The sequence below is a fragment of the Vanessa atalanta genome, chromosome 6, assembly GCF_905147765.1.
Source record: "Vanessa atalanta chromosome 6, ilVanAtal1.2, whole genome shotgun sequence".
In the NCBI taxonomy this organism is placed as follows: domain Eukaryota; kingdom Metazoa; phylum Arthropoda; class Insecta; order Lepidoptera; family Nymphalidae; genus Vanessa; species Vanessa atalanta.
The window spans coordinates 5,637,417-5,661,191 of NC_061876.1; the positions used below are offsets into that span (position 1 = coordinate 5,637,417).

Consider the following 23,775-nt stretch of genomic DNA (forward strand, 5'->3'; position numbering starts at 1 on the left):
AACATAACCTTTTTAGTGTTTAAAATAAAAAAAATAATGTTATCAGTACTATCTATAACAATCATTAGTCACAAGTGTTGACTATCTAAGTGGAATGTCAGATTATATTCCATCCGCTTAGGCTAGGCTTATTAATAGGTTGTTTAGTTTAGTAATTATTAATAGATTAAATTAAAATAATGTCAGTTAGATTCAGCGAAATAATTAAAGTTGAATTATTCTACGTTCAAGGTTTAAAAACTCAACCTCATTTCAAACATAATTTGATATTTTAATTTATATTGCGACAAACTGCTCACGAATTTAAATATATAAGCGTAATAGTTTCATGATTATTATATATTTAATATACGGAATTATATATTCAATGAACAACAGTGATCGTTTTCACGTAAACAGCCAGCTTACCAAAGTCACGTTAAATTTTTCGTTTAAATTTCTGCTCAGCGTCTTTAACCATATTTAGGGTTTAAAAATTTTAAAAAATAATTAAAATTGTTATCCCTTTAAAAATAATAATGACTTGTCTGACTTATCTTTAAAATATAAATTGTCTCAGATTATGCAATACAACAAACTTTAAAAATACCTCTCAAATTACTTATTCACCAACCTATTGATTTATTGTCAACAATCCTTAAAAAACAAGGCATATGATGTGTAACATCTGATCTCAACTTGCTAAGAAGCATCATTAACATTATATCTCTTTAGAAAATGGGTTTGTACCATCTAAGTGACAACTCCAGCACACCGAGCGCTTTTATTGATCAAATCAAATAGCACGAAAGCACGTGCCGGATTCCTGTTTTACACATCCGTCCTTATTCACGAAATCACTCCCACAGATTGCAGGGAAGCGAAGAGAAATATGTTATGTATCAAAAACTTTTTATTCGTTTACATTTAGTACAAAATTGAGACACGACAAAGAGACAAAGACATGCTCTTCGCATTTATTGTTAAGAAACGTTTTAAGCTTCAAGGGCGTGATCTCTCGCTTATAAGTTTAAGAAAATATCGCATGTCGATTTCCTAGTTAACATAATTAGCTACTTATATGTTGGAAAGATAACTTTTATGTTATAAATGCATAATCTTCGTTCTCATGTAACGTTCGCATCACAAAAATTGCAATATTGCGTTTTTCATTATATAACTTTATTTTATAAATTTTAACGTTACTTGGTAAGTTTTAAAATAAGATGACCTAAAATTGTTTTGAATTTGTTGGCGAATCTTGTCCTTATTTTCTGCAGTTCATTGACCTTTGCAAGTAGTGTTATGTTACTGAATCGTTTAGCATCGACAATATAATTACAGCTTTGTAACTGCGTTGACTTTACAAGTACTTTCCTATCACAATAAAAACCGTGAAAGTAACAATGACGCTACGCAGTATGGCGTATTAAATCTCTCTATTAATGCCATTTGTTTCCTAGTTCGTAACTATTAAAAACCATTTAATTCAATAATAAGCTTTTTAATTCTTACTCTATAAAGATCTATATTTTTTTGTTCTTCATATTTTTAAAACGAGTGTATTCTAAGTGATATCAAAAATATTTGCAGACTGTTCAAGATATGTCACAAACACAGTATTAAATGTTGAAGGCTATTCGAAAGACAAACCTGGCCATTGCCAACTGTGCCTATAGATCTCCTTTACGTATCCTCCATCATAATAGACATTAGTGCAATATTTGATACTGGACAAAATGAATCGAATTATGAACGAGTTACATTTATAATAATAATATACATATGTTAACTTACCGCTTCATTGGGTTTAGGAATTAAATTCTTCTGAAGTTTTTGAACTGGATAAGTCTGTCTCCATCCGAATAGTCTCACAATCTTGTCTGCCACATCTTCACATCGAGGTGGATCTTTCATTTTTATTTGTTTTATTTACGTGCATTTATTTTTAAATTCACATAATTCTCACGACAATTTTAAATTAAAATTAATTTTAATTCAACACGAGTATATGTGCGTAATTGTTTGCACATAAACGCCGCCAATGTACACATTCATTCCATATTAAAGTCCGTTCGATAATGCAGACGCGCAAAAAGTGCAAAAAATGTCGAGTGACGCGACTAAACAGCACATTCTATTTCCTTAGCTCCGTTATCTATTCATCGTTATCTGCAATCCACGCCTCTTTAAAAATAAAGCAATAATTTGAAGGTTCGAATATATAAAAAGTAATAAAAGAAAATATATTTTAATATTTCCAATTGGAATTATTTTATTTAACATGTTAACCCTTTGAGAAATCTTTGTTCCGATTTAATTTTACACGAGTTACAACTCACTGAGCAATTAGAACGAATATAATGTTTCCATCAAAACTGTCACGCTCTCGTTCTATGTATGGCCTCTTTTAGTTAGTTATTACTGTGACCGAATATCCTTTAATTTAATTATGAAGTATTTAGGGAAAACAATGTAAGAACTAAATAAGTAAAAAATATATGAAACCGTTATGCTTATTCGGCGATATGAAAGTCAAAGATTTTAAATTCACTGTAAAATGATGGGTCGACCCTAACATTGTCTGCTAATTATTTGCACGTGTAATATGCACGCAACACGAGCAATAAACACACTGGCATGAGATAAAATAAAACGAGTGTTACTTGAAATTCAGGGTACGTTGACGCGTAAAGACCACGTTCCAATCGGCGAAACATCTCAGTTATTTAAATTGAATTCAATAAAAAAAAACAACTACTTATTGCCTTCTTCGTATAGTATTTTTAAATTATTACAAAAACTATGAAAAATGGAACGTAATCTGAACTAACTAATCATAACTAATTAAATACAATGCGTAAACATTTCCTAAATAAAATTATGTAGGAACTATGCTTTCTTAAAAGATATCTTTAAATCAAGGTGTAGAAAGTACTTAACAAATAATTTTGCCATAATCATAATGGATTAAATGTCATAATAATACACACATGATGTAAATTTTGTGAAACATAAGGTTCAAATGAGAGCAAAAAATATAAATCTATCTGGTACGCCATAATATAATACGCCTAAATTGAAATCATTGTGAAAAAGCCATGAAACAATAATTGTTTGAAATTGCCTAAAAAGTCCAATTATCATTATTACGATACCGGTTTTTATCAAAGGGGAATTAGAAAGAAGTTACAGGATATTTAAATGAAAACAAAAAAATGGGTGAAGATTTCCTTTTAAACATGTATCGTTACACTATCCATTCTAAAATATAGATTTATTCTTGCTATTTTGTCATTTTTAAACAACAACTAAGGCTTGTTGTGACAAATTGTGTTATTTTGTACGTATTTTTTAAAGTCCAGTAAGATAGTGAAAAAGGAAAAAAAATAGCATGTTTTATCTTTCCCTTTCACTCCTACTCCGTGAACTTTTTGACCTCTCTTCGCACTGAGGCAAGTTACCAAATAGTATTTCAAATGGACCCATTGTCATCAGCGCCGAGGTTATGCCAACGTGGGATTCAGATTTGTTTGTAATTATATAGTAAATTTAATATAGAGAAACACTTTTTGAACTTGGTGGTAAAATGTTACGAGAAAAAAGTATACATTAGTAATAAGATGGTTCAGTAGATCTCTATGCTGAGATCTAGGTATCTAGATCAGTGTCAACAACTCTTATATTTCCAGTTCTTAACAACAATACCCGCTACCCGTAACAATGATATTCATTACGAGATATTGACGAGCGCCAACATAGCTGTATTTTCAAATTTATGACTCATTATTCAGAAAGATAATACCTACTACAGTTTTAAGCCTTTGACTAACACATATTATGAACAAAAAAAAACAAAATTACGAGAAGCAATGAAAACATTACACGCCAACTGTTCAAAGAAGCAACAATTCTCGATAAATGTTCGCTAAATATAAAAATACACACCTAGCCCTAGGAACTTTACACATTATGCATATTGCTCATTTAAATAGGTGCTGATATTAAACATATTTAGGTCTGGATTTAAATACTACACTTTTCTTGTATCATTTTAACGAGTCGAGTATTAATAAAGTGAATAAAAATTCTCTGTTGTTTAGAAAGCAGTACCATAATAATAACCTAGCTAAATAAGGCGAGAAAGCACTACAGTTTAAATGCAAGTATAATGTATTATTTAGATATTGTCAAGATATCTATCGCTCGAAACGGACTCACTGGTTTAAAATTACATATTATTGCATTATCCATTATAATCTAATACGAAGCATCGGACTTGCGTGTAGTCACGCCACACTGAAATCTCAACAAAAACTGATTCAAAAAGCGAGTTCACTTGTCTTAGCGTACTGATAGGTTTTTCCAGGTAGAGTCTCTGTACGTTGACATATTTAAAGTTATTAATTAATCTGTAACTTGTCACTTGAGATTACAAAAATGATATATATTTGTTTACATAAAAGGACGTCGTATATTTTTATCTCTTAACACTTTCAACCTTCATTATTGCTTGCGCTATAGTGCAGTGGACTGTGCAACTTTTGTGCAAATACCTAACTGACAAAACCGTACTAAATCTCAAGAGACAATGTCTTCGACCCAATGCCACGTTAAGGCCTCTCACTGCCACGACGTATAATAAACTTGATCACTTTGAATTGTGCTATTTTCACTGTAATGAGATGTGATTGATATTTTTGTATTTTACGTCACTTTATAGCGGATGTAAACAAACAAGAGGCTGCGCGGCGGCGGCAGGCAACTGGCTCGGTTTTCTGCGCGTACGCTGGTCGTGTCGGTACCGCGGAGGGAGGGAGGGCCGGCACTCGATAGGTCGTCTCCGCTCCCCTCTGAGGTAACAAAGTCATTGAGCCCCGTGTAAACAATTATACATAACACCTGAGTTACCACAAAACATAAATATTTCGTGTTAATATAAATTATTAAATTTCAAGGATTTCATTAACTAAAGTTTACTCTTAGTTACGCAATTGTACTATAAACGTTTATTCTTATACCTAATTAAAATATCTAATCGGGCGATCTAAAATGGCATTTTATTTTTATAACTGAAAAAATATACAGCTATGTATAAAGTAATGTATTTCCCATTTGCATATGAGGTGACACGATAGTCGTACATTTTATAATTGTAATTAGATTAAGTAATCGTAAGTAAAATAACTAGAAATTTACTTTAAACTTTTCGGTGAAATTCATTTAATAAAGCTCTAGGATAGCTGATTATTAAAAAACTAATTCCTAATTAAAACTATAAAATGTAGGCCGAATAGATTGTCGGTATTGTATTAATAATAATAAAGTTACTTAAAACAGGTTGTCAGATAACCTTTTTAGTAGTTTTATTAAAGGGTAGGAAGGATGTCGTTGGCAGTGTAGCGGAGCGCGACGGACGCGACCAACGGAACGTTCGGGGTGCCCACCGACCTGATCCAGTTCTTATCAAGGACAGACAACACTTTCGAGTTTTACCGGGAAAAGGGAATACATGAACCATATTCAAATTAAATTTATTCAACTTCCTATTCCCATGACACTGTCTACTTATTTTATAATAATAAAGACAGACATACTGTTATGATAGTATGTTTCTATAAGTGTCTATATATAGGTACACATACATATAATTAGTATGCGATATTTCAAAATTGTATTGATAAGTAAATAGAGTCATTAATAGAAAAAAAAACGAAAAATACATTTTACAAATAATAAACTTTATTTATAATACTCCTTTGTAATGATCACACAATCACTCGATACGAATATAGAAAGCGCCATCTACGTTTATATATTTGAACTACGAAGTACAACGCTGAGATTAATTAAACAGTACAAATAATATTATGACGTTAAAATTACTATATAATATTTTATTATAATTTAAAAAATATATATATATTTTATTTTCAAACTACATATAGATAAAAATTAATGTAACAATTTGGTAAATTTGCATTTGCAACACTATCGTGTTACGTGTTACGGTCGATAGATGTCGCTGCACGTCAGCTGAGCTGTGTTTGATTCAAAGATAACATGCATGATACTTTGTATAATGAATTTTACTAAAAACAGTGTAAATATTTCATTTTTTATCCTAAAGTTAATTAATATTATCCTGCAAATATTAAGTTTTAAATTTGGAGAGTAAATTTCATATGTAATTTAAATTTATTTTTTACTTCAATGCACGTATTATTTAAATGTGGAATTATTATTTTTAGCACTATTACATCATACAGTTAAACTCTATATAAAACTAATGACAAACGACACGCTTTGTGCACGTCTACGCCCAAACTAGTGTAACTGCTCCAGGAATAAAATTTGCTACAATGATATTGTTATATAAAACCTTGCAAATAACTGCGGATAACCGGAAATGAATGCACACATTTTATTATTCTAGCCAATAAACCAGTACGAAGTAATATTTGTCTCCATTATTCTATTACATAAAGCATCATTATGTTTCATGATCGAAAACTGTTAACGCAAACATAAATTTTATTATACTCTTGTTAATTTGAGGAATCAAGGTAGTTGTAATCAATAATACACTTTTTAAAAATAATAAAAATGAGAAACGTTAAAAAACCTCAAACAGTCCAAAAACTTTTCCTAATCAAATGTGAAAACTGAAAATTAATTGAGTATTTTTTTTTCAATAAATTTGATTTAGTGATTGTAGGTAGTATTGCGAAAGACATAGTGTCGTTAATAATAAAACAAAAGACTTATTTTCTATATCTATATACCTATTTCCCATATATTATATACATCGTTTAGTTTTGAGATTTGGTAGCAAGTTAATTTTTTTTCTTTCGATTTAATGGACGTCATTTAAGTAAGTCCGTGCACTATTGGATTTTCCAATTTTTTTTTAAATTATTTTCTGTCTCCTCATATCGTTACTGTTACTGCAAATATCAGAAATAAGTTCAAAAATTTCAAACAACCTTATTTTAAACCAAATACAATCGTAGGTAAGTAGGTAGTTTCACGTAACATCACTTGGGGGTGTTCATCGACAATAACCGTATTAACTCTATTATTAACGCTCAAACGTTTGTACGTTTTGTTTATCTTAAATACTTTCTCGCAAAATATCCACGACGGCCCCAACATGAACATTCGTTTTAGTATTTTTTTTTAAAGTTTTAGTTTTCACTTGGGTTTTTTTATCAATGAACACTTTACTAGTACGCTCCAACAAATATCATATTTATAATATCTTATACTCCTAAGTATAACAAGACTAAGACTTTCATACATAACAATATCTTTTTTAAACTTTAAACAAATCCTTGTCTATTTATTATGTAGTTATGTACCCAAGTACGACTTAAAAATAATCCATGTTATTATATATCTTATTTAAAATAATAAAACGCACACTGCAAATGTATATAAAATGTCTGTCTTGTATCTAACTTGCAACGTAAAATCAATTAGCTACTGGAAGCCGTATAAGCGCTTGCCTAGTACAATGCCCTATTATATTACGCCTATTTTATGCTATTATTAACTATTATTCAACATAATATTATATAAAGTACTTAGTTATTATATAATATAATATTAAGAGACGAAATTCTTGTAACAAGACGTGTCCATGGTAACCAAGCCAATGGCGTTTATCGATTTCTAAGGAATTTACGCTCACTTGGTATTTACATAAATTGCTATGCAAACCTTCTAAACTGGATCTAAATGTGTAACATAGTATATTGACCTACAATTAAACAACTTTTGGCTTTATGAACTCAATTGACCTTTTATTTATTTTTTTAACATCTTTATACAATAAGGCTATTACAACGAGTTATTTAATTAAAGTCCAATTTCCTTAAGACTTGCTATCCGATCCGTTAAATTCATACCAAGTCAACCATTTCCCCTTTAAAGTTTAAATTTCCAAATAACTTAGTGAATGCTTACGTTAGACAACAAATCTATGTTCCAAATTTTAGCTTTCTACACTCAGTAGTTTTGGCTATGCATCAAGACAAACAGGACAAACGATTTTATATGATGGATAATCAAGAGATTTAAACACGAATGTTAATCGAACATCGCGGGCCGTGATCACTGCTTTACATATGTTTTTTTTATTTATATTAATTAGGGTACTTGCCAGTGAGGACGTCGTGTGAAGAAGCATCAGTCAGAAAAAAGTCAGAATAATATCCACCCGCAATGACTCAGCGTGATGGAAAAAATGTACGAATAATGGAGTGACTATTTTCGGCAGTGGGATATTATAGTGGCTATAAATTCGAAACTAAGCCCACGAAGATACCCCTTGGCTTACTGTATTAACCTAATGGCATGCTATATTAATTCATTGTCTATCGATCATATATTACGAACAAAGTAAATTTTCTGTTACATTGTTGGCATTAGAAATTCAATTTCCCAATGAACAATAGATACTAAAAACTAGATAGGTATCGTATCTATATTGTCGCCGTGACCTTGATGTTTGTTCACAAAGCTTTCTTGACATGGTCATAAGCGAAGAATATATCGTACACTTTATAGAATCTGTACTTTATAATGAAACAGCCACATTTTTCTATTATCATACTCGTATTTTTTTTTAACGTTGGTCTAGGACGCTTATATGGTTGCAGATCCGGCGGTTCTAGGTACGATGTCTACAGACGTGTCGGATTGCCGTCTCATCGGATAATAAGTGAAGATAGGTTTGCACAGACACTTTTGTAGTATAACATCATCAATGGAGAGAAGAACCGCTAAAGCGCCATAATAATACTTTTGGAAAATGACGTTTAAAGTTATCACTTTAAATCTCATTTTTCAAAATTAGCGAGTGTCTCCTGCGTTGGCTATTGAAATTAGCATCTGTGGCCAAAATTCGATCAGGACGGCATATCCCTAGTTATATATATAATTTACCAGGTGCACGAAATCACATGAAAGGTAGCGTATTTCCTTTCAATTGATATTATCAAATAATTTTTCGTGTATAAACAAAGCTCTGTTAAAATTAATTTATAAAATTTTCGAATAATATTATACTTCTTTGATAAGTATCATAATAAATTACTAAACAAGGTTGACGATCTCATTAAAAAATCATTCATGGCGAACAACCGCAATATAACAAACTACGATGTAACATTACTATCAAGAACAAGATTTGAGACCAAAATAGTGGTATATCTTACGAAATGGACATTCAACTTTCCATTTTACGTTTATGAGTAATAAAATTTGAGGTCGCACTATCCAAAATGCATGACTTAACTATTTTAATAAAAAAATAATTTATACTAGTACAGCGAAAACAGCGAACTATCAGTACAACATCTAATAGCGATAGAATATCTACAACGAGTGTTCAATATAAGTGAACGCATCACGTGAAACACACTTAAAGCAGGCAAACGTGATCTGCTCTTAAATGGAAGATTTGGAGATTATTCCATCAAGCTGCACCAGGGCGGATTGGATAAATTTTCGTCATCGATCTGACGCCTGCAGGTCTCCTCGCGATGTTTTCAATAAGATGAATTATAAACATAAATTCATGAGTACGAAAAATCCCAGTTGATCATTTTGAACCCGTAATCTTCTGTTAAGAATCACGTGAAACGTATCATCAGTAGGCCATCTCGCTCAATATATCAGAGTAAGTACAATAAACGCCGAATAAAAAATGTATATCTTAAAACAGAGAAGAGTTACTCTTAATTGACTTTAGTCTTAACAAAAAAGAAATTCAATTTAAACACAGTTAATAACAATTGTAAGAAATAGCCGAGCCACTAAATTTCGTCGATGCGTGCAATGTATCATAAAATACAAGTAAAACCACTTTCGTTGCTCCGGCAAATTTTTATTAAAAGCGGAAAGTATTACTGGTGTCGGTTCGCTTGTTTCATTTAGTTAACCAGCGGGGTGATCGGTGGAGGATGACGGTCGTGGGAGAAAACGAGAGTGTGGCGTCAACATGAAGTGACATGATAATATATTCATATACTTACCTACATCTGTTTTAATAAGTAGTGATAGTGGTAATGATGACAGTATTTGTGTTATTGGCACTATTAGTGGCTAGGTTTTGTACTAACCTATCTAACGTTATTTTTCAGTAAAAAATCAATGTGTCGCTGTTACAATTGTAAGGGTTATATAGCGGGCAATTACAATAAAGTAAAAAGGATAGCCTGTAAATGTGCCACTTCTGGACTAAGGACTCCTCTTCCTTTTGAGAAGGTTTGGAGTCTATTGCACCACGCTGCTCCAATGCGGGTCGGTGGAATGCACATGTGGCAGAATTTCGTTGAAATTAAACACATGCAGGTTTCCACACGATGTTTTCCTTCACCGTCGAGCACGAAATGAATTATAAACACAAATTAAGCACATGAAATTTCAGTGGTGTCTGCCTGGGTTTGAACCCGAAATCATCGGTTAAGATGCACGCGTTCTAACCACTGGGCCATCTGGGCGAAGTAATTATAGGCACAATTATTATAAATTACAAGTTATACAATAATAAGTCTCCTGTGATATATGCTCAAGTAGGTAATTCCTGTGAAGGTGAAGCCATCAGATGGCTCATTTGAACGACTGATTCCAATTAATAATTAAAAAAAACGGCTCTCGGTGATTCATTATGACGTTACAATAATTTACAATGATGAGTTGTCTAATTGCAATAGAAATCTCCTTTCTGCTAATTTAAAATAAATTACTTAAAAAAACTCATATGGCCGTTACTAAATTCGCGTGGACATTAGATATGATTGGATACTGATTGTTATACTTTTGGTCAATCAATTTATAAGAATCATGTCATTTACCGTAATAAGAATATCTTTCATACTGCATCAGGGCGGTATCTTCATTAAAATACATAATTCACTGACAGAATAAGAGAAAGTCAGAGAGAACGATAGCGGGAGATTAGTTAACCAACTTAAAAAAAAAACACTAATAAGTTATCATATCTTTGACGTGTAGATAGGTTTTTTTTAATGTTTTTGCACAGACTTTCTTAGTCAATACTTGGCAGTAGAAAATTAAAAAAGGTTTTATGTAACAGAAAAAAATAGTGCCAAATAGTTGGCTATTAAGTATACGCATTAAAGTATACAAATAATCTAAGTAAAAATGTTTTGAAATCGGTGCCATATCATTGAAGATTTTTTAACCTCCCTCTTGCATTTTATCATCATTATTATTAAATTTTAATTATATTCTGCTATAAATAATTATTGATATTAACCATATTGCTAAATGTATCATAGTACTTTCTGTGGTCTAAAACTTGTTTGCTTGTAAAATTCATTTCGTCTGTACGAATTCGAAGTGGATAAAAAAACATTTTTAATGACTATTTTTGTATATGCGTTCGATCTCACAATGTGAGATCATTTAATATTACAAGATTGCTATAGTTTGTTTCATTTAACTAAACTCCGATGTAATCACACATTCCTTTCCGTCTCGTTGGATTTGTACGTTTGATAAAGTTGTATTTATTGTTATCGGACAAAAAACTGGGTTACATTTTGCACAATAGATAAGAGGAATATTAATAATCAATATCCATTTGGTACGAGTTTTCGATTTGTGAATTTTTGTAAGGAACTAATGGGTATACATATTAGAGAATGAGAAAGAATTAATGAATGACATGAATCTTAACGAGGAATACAGATCTGGCCAAGCGTAAGTTTTCATGTTGTCAGATAGTGTTTCAAATAATTCATGTTCATGTTCGGCAGAGCAGGAAAACATTGCATGGAACCTAAATATGATGTTGGATCTTCTCCCACATGTAAATCTATCCTATATATGAAGATGCTTTTCTCCATCAGTTGGAGTTATGACCTGTTTTTACCGTTACTGGATGAGTCTACTTATCTTACATGTGAATTAGGCATTAATGATAATGTAATTGAATGTACTATTTCTCATGATTTACTATAATGGCCAAGTTTTTGGAGCAAACTGGTTGTAGGCGACCCGTTGATCGTGTTTGATTTGAATTTCGAACAATGGATGCGTATGCTCAGCTCAGGTACCAACCGTTTCACAATGTTTTAAATTCATACCTGGGTTAGTCGCTTTGTTCCCTTCCAGTTTTGTTTGACTTTTGAAACAATAATGTATTATATTGAGGGCACGTGCAAATTGTTCTAACCAGACAAAACAAGGAAATATATACGTTATTTTAATTGTAATATACTTCCATCTACTGATGTTATTAAAAATGTAGGTAATAATTCTAGACGGTCAAAGTCTATAAGTCTACCAGACATTTTTAATATATATATTTTTTTTAACTTCTCGAATGGTTGAAGGGTCCAATAGATAAAACGTGTTATTAACAGAAGGTCACGAGTTCAATTCGGACAAGCACCTCTATGTTCATTTGCCTAATTTGTTTATTTGTGTTATACTTCAAGTGCGTCTTACTTGATTATGTTACTCACACTGTTTTGAGCTAAAGGAAATATCGTGAGAAAACTTTCATGCCTATGAATAAATTTTGTGGTATTTGTATCCGGCAAACCAACATTTGAGTATTGAGTCTGTTTATATAGAAATAAAATTATCCTTAACTTATGTGTTAAATAGAGACCTTTTATACAAATGATAAAAATTAAAAAGGTACATTTTTGTAAATTTTTATTTTTTATTTAAATTAACCTCACATTGATTTAGATATTATAGTTTTGTAGTGTGAGATGTAACTACGTTTTGTACAACGGGCATATTTTTAGCTGATGGTAAATGGTCACCCCCGTATATAAACATTGGCACTAAAAAATTAAACTTTTCTAAAATGGAACACCGTTAATAACCCGTTAACCATGGACACTAAGATGTTATGCAATGTACATAGTTTATTTAGTTAACTACTCTGGCTGACTCCTTCTCCAAGCACAGTATTTTCGTATAGTGGTGGAACGAACTGGATAATATTACCAGTAATATTTCTGTTGTGCAATAATCTATGAAATATATAAACTTATAATTTTAAGTATTCTTAAGCGTAGTCACTTATGTAGAGTGGCTTGAATAACAAGTGAATCAAGTATTACTCACTGAGGAAATTGTTGTCTCAGTACCTACAGATTTTAGTTATCTTAATATTCATTATAATTTTCCGGTCAAACTATATATAAGTATTAATTACTGATTATTTATGTGATACAAATATCAGGTGTTTGTAATATATAGGACGTAATAAAAATAATTTGTCTTTACGTCACTATTATAATATTTATTGTATTTTTTTTAGTTTTCTAATACAAATTTTTGATATACATATAAACTAACTTAGTTTAATATGATAAAGTAAATAAAATATATCAAGTTCATGGCCTACGCTCCGTTACTCTCGCAGTAAAAACTAATAAAATTGTGCGTAGTGGCATTAACGAAGATTGAGTAAAAAATTCAAGCATTGATCAGGACTAGACGAGAATGTACAATAGCGTTTTAAAGACCCGCCCGCCCCGCAGGTAGGACAGCATTCCATAATCGTAGGGTTGCCAAACATCTTGAGAAGTTATAGGACAGTGTAAGTTTATGTAATAAGTCATTTAACGGTGAAACTATATTTATTTGATTTTACGTATTCGTATTTTTACATTATTTAATGTATCTGTTATTTTATTAATTTCTAATATGTGTAGATTTTGGAAGGACTAAATTTTCAAGATATTATTTTAAATGATTTATGATCATGAAAAACTTTTTATATTTATAAATATAATATATAAGTGCATATAAAAGTTTGTTCTTGAAGGATTTCAATAAAATTTGATAATGGACTGTAACCAAAAAAAAAGTCACGAGCTAACCCCGATACAGTTCCAAATCACTTCGTATTTCAAGTAAGAGTCCTAAATTCAAAATTTCAATGTTGTCATTCTAAAAGCAGACGGCGTCCCCGCCTCGACTCGTCCCGTCGTGATCGGTCCGGCGCAATTACTCGCAAACGGATATAAACTACTCCATCTGAAGACACTAGACACTTTTAACTTTCCCACATGACGACGTGTTCATTACACAGGAAATGAAAAATGTTTTAAATCTATAAGATTCTACACTATGAATTTATTTATGAAACATTTATGCACCACGCCTTCAATAACATTAAAATATGTCAATAATAATAATGTATTTGCATTTAAAGAAGTATTGTTAAAAAATATGAATAAAAATTTGTAAATATTATAAGTTTAATAGAAAGAAAGTTAATAAATGAATGGAAACAATTTTTTATATTTATTGGCACGAGAAATCAATTTCACTTGTTCACAGACATCAATATATTTCTGAATATATAATAACACTTTTACGAACATTATTATTAATGTAAATTTTATTCCATGTTCGTTGGTCTCGTAGCTAAACAACTGCTAAGTCTGAGGTTTAATCTCAAGTCGGTCCAATAAAAATTAATCAGTCAATAAAAAAGCCGCTGGTCCTGGGTCTGGTGTCTATGCCGTTTTAACGAACTACTGGAGTATTAGAGCAAAGTGAGACAGTATGTACGTCTATTTGAGCATACTCTTGTATGATCATATTTCCTGCACTCTTAGCTATTCTGTAAATTAAACTAGCTATGTATTTTATGATTATAACATTATATGAAATAAATCACTTGTATTGAATACTTATTACAATCGACGTTCAATACAAAAGTTTATTGAGAAAGTTATAAAAACAATAATCGCTTAGAGGCGGGGCTGGGATAACTATTAAACTACCTGAGAACAACAGGTGCATGCTGTTCCTTATACGTAATAAAAGGCAGGTAGTAGACGCGCACCTTTTTTTTTCGAAATTTCTTCGTATTTTTTAACTTCCTTTGTTTTTTATATATTATCATTTTGGTTTATCCGTTGCGAAGAGGTTCATACAGTTATTCGCGATAACTCTAGCTCACAGCAGTAATACCAAAAGAGATTTCATTCATTGAAAACACGGGTACCGCAGCAATTTCGATACTACTCTTGTTTTATTGCTTCTATTCATTATAATTATTAAATACGCATAGTTGTGCTGTTGCGGAGTCCGGCCAATCTCACTAGCTTTTCATATTAAAATATTAGTTTTTCAAGTATTTAAGCGCCATGCTCCACATGTATCTATACTTTCTTATATATGCTTCTTCTTTATATATGCTATACTTTCTTGGTGTTCGTAGTTTATAAATAATATAAACGTGGGGAATGTAATTTAATTTTATCTATTTTTATAAATTAATGCATGAAAAACACAATAAAAAAGTTACATTATTAAAGTGAGTGAAATGCATATTATACGAACTAATGTTACAAAACAAGAAGAGGAATCATATAATTATATTGTGGCTTAAAACTTACCAAACTAATCTATTGATGATTCGTAATGAAAATATCTATCTATATCTATCTATGTGTAGGATATTAACTATTATTATGTATTTTATTATTCCCGTATAATATCGTAAGTAATTTAATATAAAACTAAATTGCCTTCGTGATGTCATACTAAACGTGGAACGGTTGTTATTCGTACAATTTGATGCTCTTGCGGTATCTTTCTCTATATAAGCTAGAGACGCGCCGAGTAGGTACTTGTATTACCGAGTACAGAGTTTACTCGGTTTTAGGTTTGTCAAATGGAATACTCGGCCGATTTTTAAATTTTAAGTTAAACGCGGATTACATTTCAGGTTTAAAGTAAGTAAGTACTATTAAAATGAAATGACAGTTCATCAAAATCATATAATTAGTAAATAAAAATGCTTTTGACTACTTACTACTGAAATCGCCAGTTTTAATAGGATTTTTAATATTGAATAAATACTTCTTTAAATTTTGTTTTACAGTGGAGAGACGGAAAAAGGAGGTCTACTTCCAGATGAGGTGTTATGCCTGGGGACCACCGACGAAGTTCCGCTAATCTTTCGATTCGGATCATATATATGCATACGACCGAAAAACTTCGATAGCATCATGTAGAACGCGTGACGTCAGCCTTACTTGTAGTGGGACGATATGATTCGCCACATTACTACTAAAACTCTTATCTGACTCCTTATTTTTACCGAATAGTAAATGAGTTCGAGGCGCATCTCTAATATTTACATACATATTAGGAATTTTTGAATATGTACGTATTTTTCAAACAAACTATAGTAATTGGTTCGACAATTTATCTATGTACTGTGAGCACAGCGGTACTCGAAATATTAAGAGGCTGCGCTCATAATTAAATCGTTATCATAGTTTTTGTAACAAACATAACAACTTAGAATACAATACATATTTCCACGGTAGTCAAGTTTCCTCATTTGTTTTTTTTAAATCACTTTTTTTTTTAAATATAGGTATGAGGTCAGTAAAATATTACCATCTCAGTTTAGTTATTGTACAACTTTAATTATTTAGATACCTAACTACCTACTGCAGATTTATAGAAGAATCCCGGAATGTTCTAGAACAAATGAAGGACGAAAAAAATCACAATTATTTAATGCTTAAGCATATTTACTACATCTTAATTGGAAATAATGAAATATATTTGTTTATGTAATTCGTAATTGTACCAAATGAACTTCGTTTATTTTTTATTTCATACATATATTTTGAGACATTTTAAATTATGCTTCATGATCTTTTTCTTATATACAATAAAAATATATCCCTTCTTATCCTTTGAATAAACTTGTTATCGTATAATTTGTTTGTAATTGATTTAAATCAACGTCACACGTGTATCATATCAGTAAACGTGAATATAGATATAACTTTTTAAATCGTCTAAATTGTATAAATGTATAAAATCATGCAACTCTTTAATATTTCATGACGAAAATTATAATTTTTTTTCTTGTGTTTAATTTTATAACAACAAGCTCTAGCAAAGCAAACGTACAATGTACGTCGATGTGAGACTAATTGTAATGTTTACGGCATCGAACATGATAGATGAGTCACTGGTAATCAAAACACTCCGACCAGAAGTACCAGTTCTACCGCGAATTAGCTGTATGATATGGCGTTTCAAATTCTAATACCTAGAACAATATAACATTTGTGTGGAGAACTAGATTTGTATTTTGATTACATTTGATATTATTTATAAGTACTTACATCGTCATCATCGTGATAGTAAATCATGGAGTTGATGTACGTTTGACTATAATTATTTCCATAATGAATATTGAAAATACATAATTTTATATTAAGTAGTAAAATGTTAATGTTCCACTTTTGGACTTAAGACTTATCTTCTCCAGGGAAGGCTTAGAGCTTATTCCACCATGCTTCCATTCATATCAGAAAATTTTCGAAATGTTGTCATTCACCGCCAGGCGTCAAGCATGAGATGAATTATAAAAACAATTTAAAAAATATGGTTTTGCTTGCCCGGGTTTGAACCCGCAATCAGTTAATCAGATGATTAAGATCCAGATATTCTTACTATTAATCCTAGTAATTATAATAAATATATATTTTTAACCTTGTCATTAACAGTGTTAAAATACGAATGGGATAATTTATGTAAAACAAATTCATTGAATGAGCATTGCAAGTGGTATGTAGGAAAATACATTGCAGATTTCATCGATATTATTCCGACCCTGAGCTGCGACAACTTCGAAAACAATTGTAGTACATATAATTATACCAACATTGTATAGTTCTCTTACTAACATTATAATTGGAAAATCAATTGTATGGGTATTTGTAACTCGATCTCACCAAAACAGCTAGGAAATAATTCTTTATTTTCATAAATATATCATCCATGAAAACACATATATAAAAACGAGTCTAGCGACCTTTTAATTACTGTTTCATTATAATAATATAGCTTTAGGCTTAGGAATAGACTCGTCATTAAAAAAGTATTTTCACACACACAAAAGCACACAAGATAGTTAATTTGAATGCTAAGATAAAATAATACGTGTATCAAATTTCAAATGAAGCATTCCCTATCCTTCGATTTGCTAGAGCTGTAGAAGTACTGTGGTCTGTGTCTACTAAACTAATTGCAAATTGTCGCATAATTGGACTTGAGACGTGACTGACGCTGCACGTGCGCGTGAGTAAGCTTAGCCTGCCCACGCAACTATTCCTCTACATGACAAAGCTAAATGGCAGCCTTTAGGAGGAAAAATATGAATATCGATAAATATGTTCCTCGAATTCAGGACACATTACTTATATTTTAAGTCTTACGTAATCACTACACGCTTAGGACACGGACACACGCACCCCGCACCTCGGGATTTACCCCTATTGCCAGCTACTAGACCAAAATGGCAGTCAATATATGTATATGAATCAAGTAACTAAATCAGATGTCATTTGAAAGCTTAAGTTCATTTACAGAAGTTTTTTACATAAAACATGTCACGTAGAAATATACAGCATTTAATTAAATCTTAATAAGGGAATAACTGCATTCCATGTAGTCATCATACGCCTAGTCTTGTATGTGCAAAGAATTGAAAGGAAGTTCAAGTGTTATTCAATGTAAGATAAGTAAACGTTTAGGAATCGCAAGTTTATGTTAAGTCGGTAAATAATTCGGTCGCAAAAACATATAAATTACACAAACAATATATAATTTTGCGGTTACTAATTCGTAGTAGTCTATTGCTAATCAAGTTATTTAGTAGCAAATTTAATACAATTAATGATTAATTAGGCAACAACCGGAAATTATTTAACGATATATTTTTTTGTCTTATTTAGATATATGTATTATCTGATGAATGTGAGCCAGTTATGGGCTTTGGAAGTGGACATAAAACGAGATATAACGGTTGATTTTCTATAGACGATACGATACGCAGAATATTTATTTAAATTAAAGTATGTACATACAATTGCAGATTGTCAACAGAATATACAAAAAGAAATATCCCCAGTACATAGGTATATCGTAACATCGTTCATTTGATTTACGTAATTAGATTGGCTGTGAATTTCTATGGATTCCTATCCAGAACTAAACCCAGTTTTATATCATTTCCAGAGAACCAACAGTTTTATATTTAGGTAAGGTAAGACGTTATATAATATATAATTATTGTTTTTTAATAATCATTGAATACTTATCAAAACAACTTTTTTTATCCTTTCGGTTCGCCCGCTAAAGGTCATTTTCTGAGGATATCCTAACATACTATTAAAAAACAACTTTGCCACCAAAAACGCAATGTATAATGTCGGAAAACTGCAAACACAATGCACTTTTTATTCAAATTACAATAGGACCGCAATTCGACTAGACCTGACGGAACAGATATAAGGCAGACTCAAAGGCATTACGGGCTTTCCGAGGCACGAGACTGTATAATCACCATTCTATAGGATGCTATTGAAATTCATCAAGTAAAACATAGTAATTATTAAGAGACTAACCCGGGCTAAACCTGATTTATAAGAACGCCAATACGTATGCGTGTATGTCAGTAATCTTTTTGATACTTGGTCCACTTACCTAATTAAGCAACTCGATAAGATTAGGTAGGTTTTACGGCCGTTAAGTATCTTTTAAATTAATTGTTCTAGAACTTTCTTGTTTTGTTTTTTTTTTAAATTAATTATGAGTAGAACAAAAGTATTAGTATAATATGCTTACAAGTGAAATAATAAGAATGTTACAGCTTTGGACCACGTGCAGACGATTTTAGAGTGAAGAAAAAATTGAAGTATTCGGACAAAGACCCGCCATTAATTCACTTGACAGAAACCGAACATATGACATATGTTTCATGAGACTGGCTAATTTATATTCTAATGTTGTTTTATTATTATTAATATATTTATTTTAATTATTATGATTATATAATAACAAATGATTGATTATTTACAGCTTAGGGCTTAGATTCTGTTACAAAGAACGTCTTATTCGATTCTAGGTAGGTGGTATTTACAAAATAATAAAATTAATTTTTACTACGCTTTCGGGAAACGAATAATGGGTTTATTGTTATATATAATGCCTGTCAGAATGCTGAGTAGGGGTATGGTGTAGGAACCTAGACGTTTTGGGATGTATATGTTGATAACAATAAATAGGTTGCCAACGACTGAATAGGCCAACCATACCATATAGTATTGACATTGTCAGAAATATTAACCATTCCTCACGGCCTACACCATTACTTGGACGCAAACAATTGGAACGAAATTTAATGTCCTACGTGCCTGCAATATTACACATACCCTTCAAACCGAAACATGGCGATATAAACTATGCTATTTGACTGCATCGTAGGTATGTCTTTTCGTTAGTTTATAATTCCGCAGAATAGTCGTCCTGGATCGAACCCAAATAAATTCTCAGTAATAATCTCGAATGTTTACATTTCCGTGATCGTCAGAAATTTCTACGGTCGTGTCGGATTTTTTTATGCACCTGTATTTGCGCACACACTTTTGCTTTATAATATGTCCAACACAGATATTTAGTGTCCATCGAGAGTGTTCAGTGGAGTTGTAAAGTTTTCAGAAAGATATTATCTTTGTCACTATTTGGCTGTCAAATAACTGGTGTGTGGGTGGAATGTACCAGAGGAGCTTGCACAAGTCCTCCTATTAGCCACATTCAACCCAAACCAAACCCCAACCATAATATAGTTGTGATGTTTGATAGTAAAAACTCTTCAAAAACGTATAAACTATTTTATAAGTTAGGACACCAAACGAACTACATCTTTCTTAGAACCGGTCTAAGTCTAAAACGATGTACCTATATCTAATAATACAATAGACGCTTCGGTCCGAATATTTGATGACAAGAAGTCGTTAAAAAATTTCATATATAAAAAATAATCGTTGTAAACCTAAATCACAGAATCACTAATTAACTAATTTGATAAGGGTCTATTTATAAACTCTTTTTATTAAAAATAAGTCGTTTTCTTTAGGTAAGGTAAATTTATTGCAGTTCAAACGACTTAACCATGGTATTAAACAAGTATTTATGTATTTAAAACAAAGGTATTTTTTGTAATATTCAGCTCTCGATTAGCTGAATATTTTTTAGCGCTCATAATTATTATATGAGAAAAATTAAACAAACTATATAAAAACTGAATTGTTTCAACATTTATGAATCAATTTCAATCAATATTTTAATCGTACTCTCCATAACACATAATATTGCATAGGCAGTGGAGCGGCAAGCAACTCTTTGCCGCTCGTTAACTAGTGCTTGCGACCTTACTGTTGCGTAATTACGAGGCAATCATGCAGAAAGTTTACCAAAACTACATACATACTAGATTTGTGTAACAATTAATAAATATTAACGCCGATGCATGCTATTTGCTATTAAATTAATATAATATATAGGAGTTTATGTGATTTATATTATTAATATTAACGGTAATAGGGGGCAATACATACTATGACTTACTTAAAATATCTTGTTATTGATATCTGGTAACTTCAGTTTTAACTAAAGGTACAAACACTGACAGTTTTGAAAATATTACTTTCGTTTAGGGAAAAGTATTTTTGGTAGAAGTACTAAATCCCATGTATATCTTGATAAGTGCGCATAGTAGGAACAGGCAAGGTCGGTTACCTCCTACGATCGACGATAGTGGGCTTAGCCTGCAGGTGTGTCTGCAGGTGAATGTATATTAATGATATCTAGTCAATACTCAGTTTAGATATGAAAAAATAAGCTTTTTAAAGCAATGAATAAATAAAACCCAAAGTTATTTATGTAGGTAGGTGTATTCATAATACATTTTTTCTCAATCACAAGTGCCAATTGACGCGAAGAGGGAATTTGGTGGTTTTGTTTATTCGTAATCCTGGGAAATACGTTGCAACTGTTGTAAGCCAATGTATGACGGACTTCTTCACCCTCATTTCGCCTGTTTGGTACATGGTCGCGCCATAATGTTGACAATACCACAATGTTATGTTATTCTGGTAACTTTTTGTGGTACATGTCAATAAATTTAACTTTAATTTTTTTTTTACACAGTCATTATACGTGTCTCAATATGATAAATGGACTTCTACTGAGAAAGTAAAATTGGATATACCTATATAACTTCCGGTTGGAATATCCAGTAATTTTGCTCGACGGGAGCACATTCATGTAACTAGTAACAATTTTTATATATATAGTTAATCCTAATAAATGTAAATTGTGCGCAAAAACAACATTACAAGTAAAATTCATGCTTATTTATGATTTTCCTGTTAAGGCCACGATGAACCTACGACTGTTACATCTAGCCCACATACTAAATATTGAGGGCTGATTCTACGGTAAATTGGTATTTAACATCTACAATATATCTATGTTGCTATTTTGGGCGAGCCAGGTTTGGATCTAGTCTGACAGCATCTATAAAGTAGCAATAGCGTTCTACAACGATCTGATAATTTGTCGCGAAAGTGGTTTTCGCGCCATCGAGATCATACATTCCATAGCGAAATGATCATTAGATACGCAAAAACAAGATGTAGCCGAGATTGCAAATCGTGACATTTATAAAGGATTGCTTATAATGCGTACTTGGCATATATTTTTTTTAAATTTTGTTAGATTGATAAAAATATACCGTAATTAAGTAGATACCGAAAGTACCATTAGTACCATTTCATTGAAGTAAAGTTTACGTTACTAGAAAACAGTTTAAATATTTCAACCGATAACAGTATTAAAACGGCGTAAAACATTGATGCAATTGATTATGTTACCGTATAAAACGATAGGAGGAACTGACCTGTCCGGTAGCTTTTTTATATCGAAGTGTTGCTTCTCGTATGAGGTCCCTGACCAACAGGTCGCCAGCGCCACAAGGAACCAACACCCGCACAGAACCAAAACACACCGTCACCTTCATATTGACACTTCACTTATGATTCACTTGGCAGCGTTGACCGCTCACCACACATTATATCCACAAGCTAGCATATTAGTTTGACAAAAAACTAATAAGAGCACAACACTATCTAGCGCACATGGTAATGGTAGCCCTATGTCGAAGCCGTTCACAAAGCACCGTTGAAATAAAAATTACAAAACTGGCAGTTCGGACGTGAGTTTTCATAGCGCTGTATACAGATCATACGTTAGCACTTAATCGGTTGCAATATTTTGTCAGCATCAATTCAGTACAAGTATAGAAATAGCATTCAACATTGAACGCATTACGATAAGATTACACAAAATACGGGCATGAGCGCAAAACGGCAACGGTCATAGTGACTCGCGAGTAGTATGAATAAGAATTCGTTGTGAAGTAGTTTGTAACAGCGGGACGAGGTGGAGCGGGGTGCGACCGGTTCCGCGCGCAACCAATCGGCGGCGGCGTCACGGCGGGCAGCTGTGCTGTGCTCCGCGACTCGCGCGTAGAGGTGGCCGACGTGCCGCGTCATACCCACTTGCTACCGCACGATGTGTTTCACTCACATGCCAACTGCTTAAAATTTTGAATGAAACCGTCCGTTTTTGTAGGCTGAGTCACATTTTTTCAGAAATGGAAACCAACTTAGATACTTATATATTATTTCTTTAAATTTGGCCCTTGTTGCGAAGTCAGCCGGCAAATGATTCGTTTTTATTGTAAGTTTGTTTGATCAATATTTCCAAAAACAAACAATTGCCGCAGTTCTCTAAGAAATAAGGTTTGTTAAACTTTTGCAGCTTTTTAATAAACAAATTTGTAGTTATTGAATATTTTGATATAGATACTTTAGTCTAATTAGGCAAAGAGTTAGTCTAACGATATTTCAA

The 23,775-nt window shown here is 31.9% G+C and overlaps 1 protein-coding gene across 3 annotated transcripts in view; it reads right to left on the reverse strand.

Moving 5' to 3' along the window:
• LOC125064473 (partitioning defective 3 homolog) overlaps positions 1-23,283 on the reverse strand; it is a 45,367-nt gene extending 22,084 nt beyond the window's left edge. For 2 of the 3 annotated variants that reach the window (XM_047671531.1, XM_047671528.1), the window contains exon 1: positions 22,763-23,283. In XM_047671531.1, coding sequence (XP_047527487.1) covers positions 22,763-22,882 — 120 coding nt within the window. In that variant the 5' untranslated portion in view covers positions 22,883-23,283. Of the gene's footprint in view, positions 1-1,776; positions 2,677-22,762 lie in introns of those variants that run through there. The other variant, XM_047671529.1, reaches the window with a different exon arrangement.
• Between the last annotated feature and the right edge of the window lie 492 nt (positions 23,284-23,775).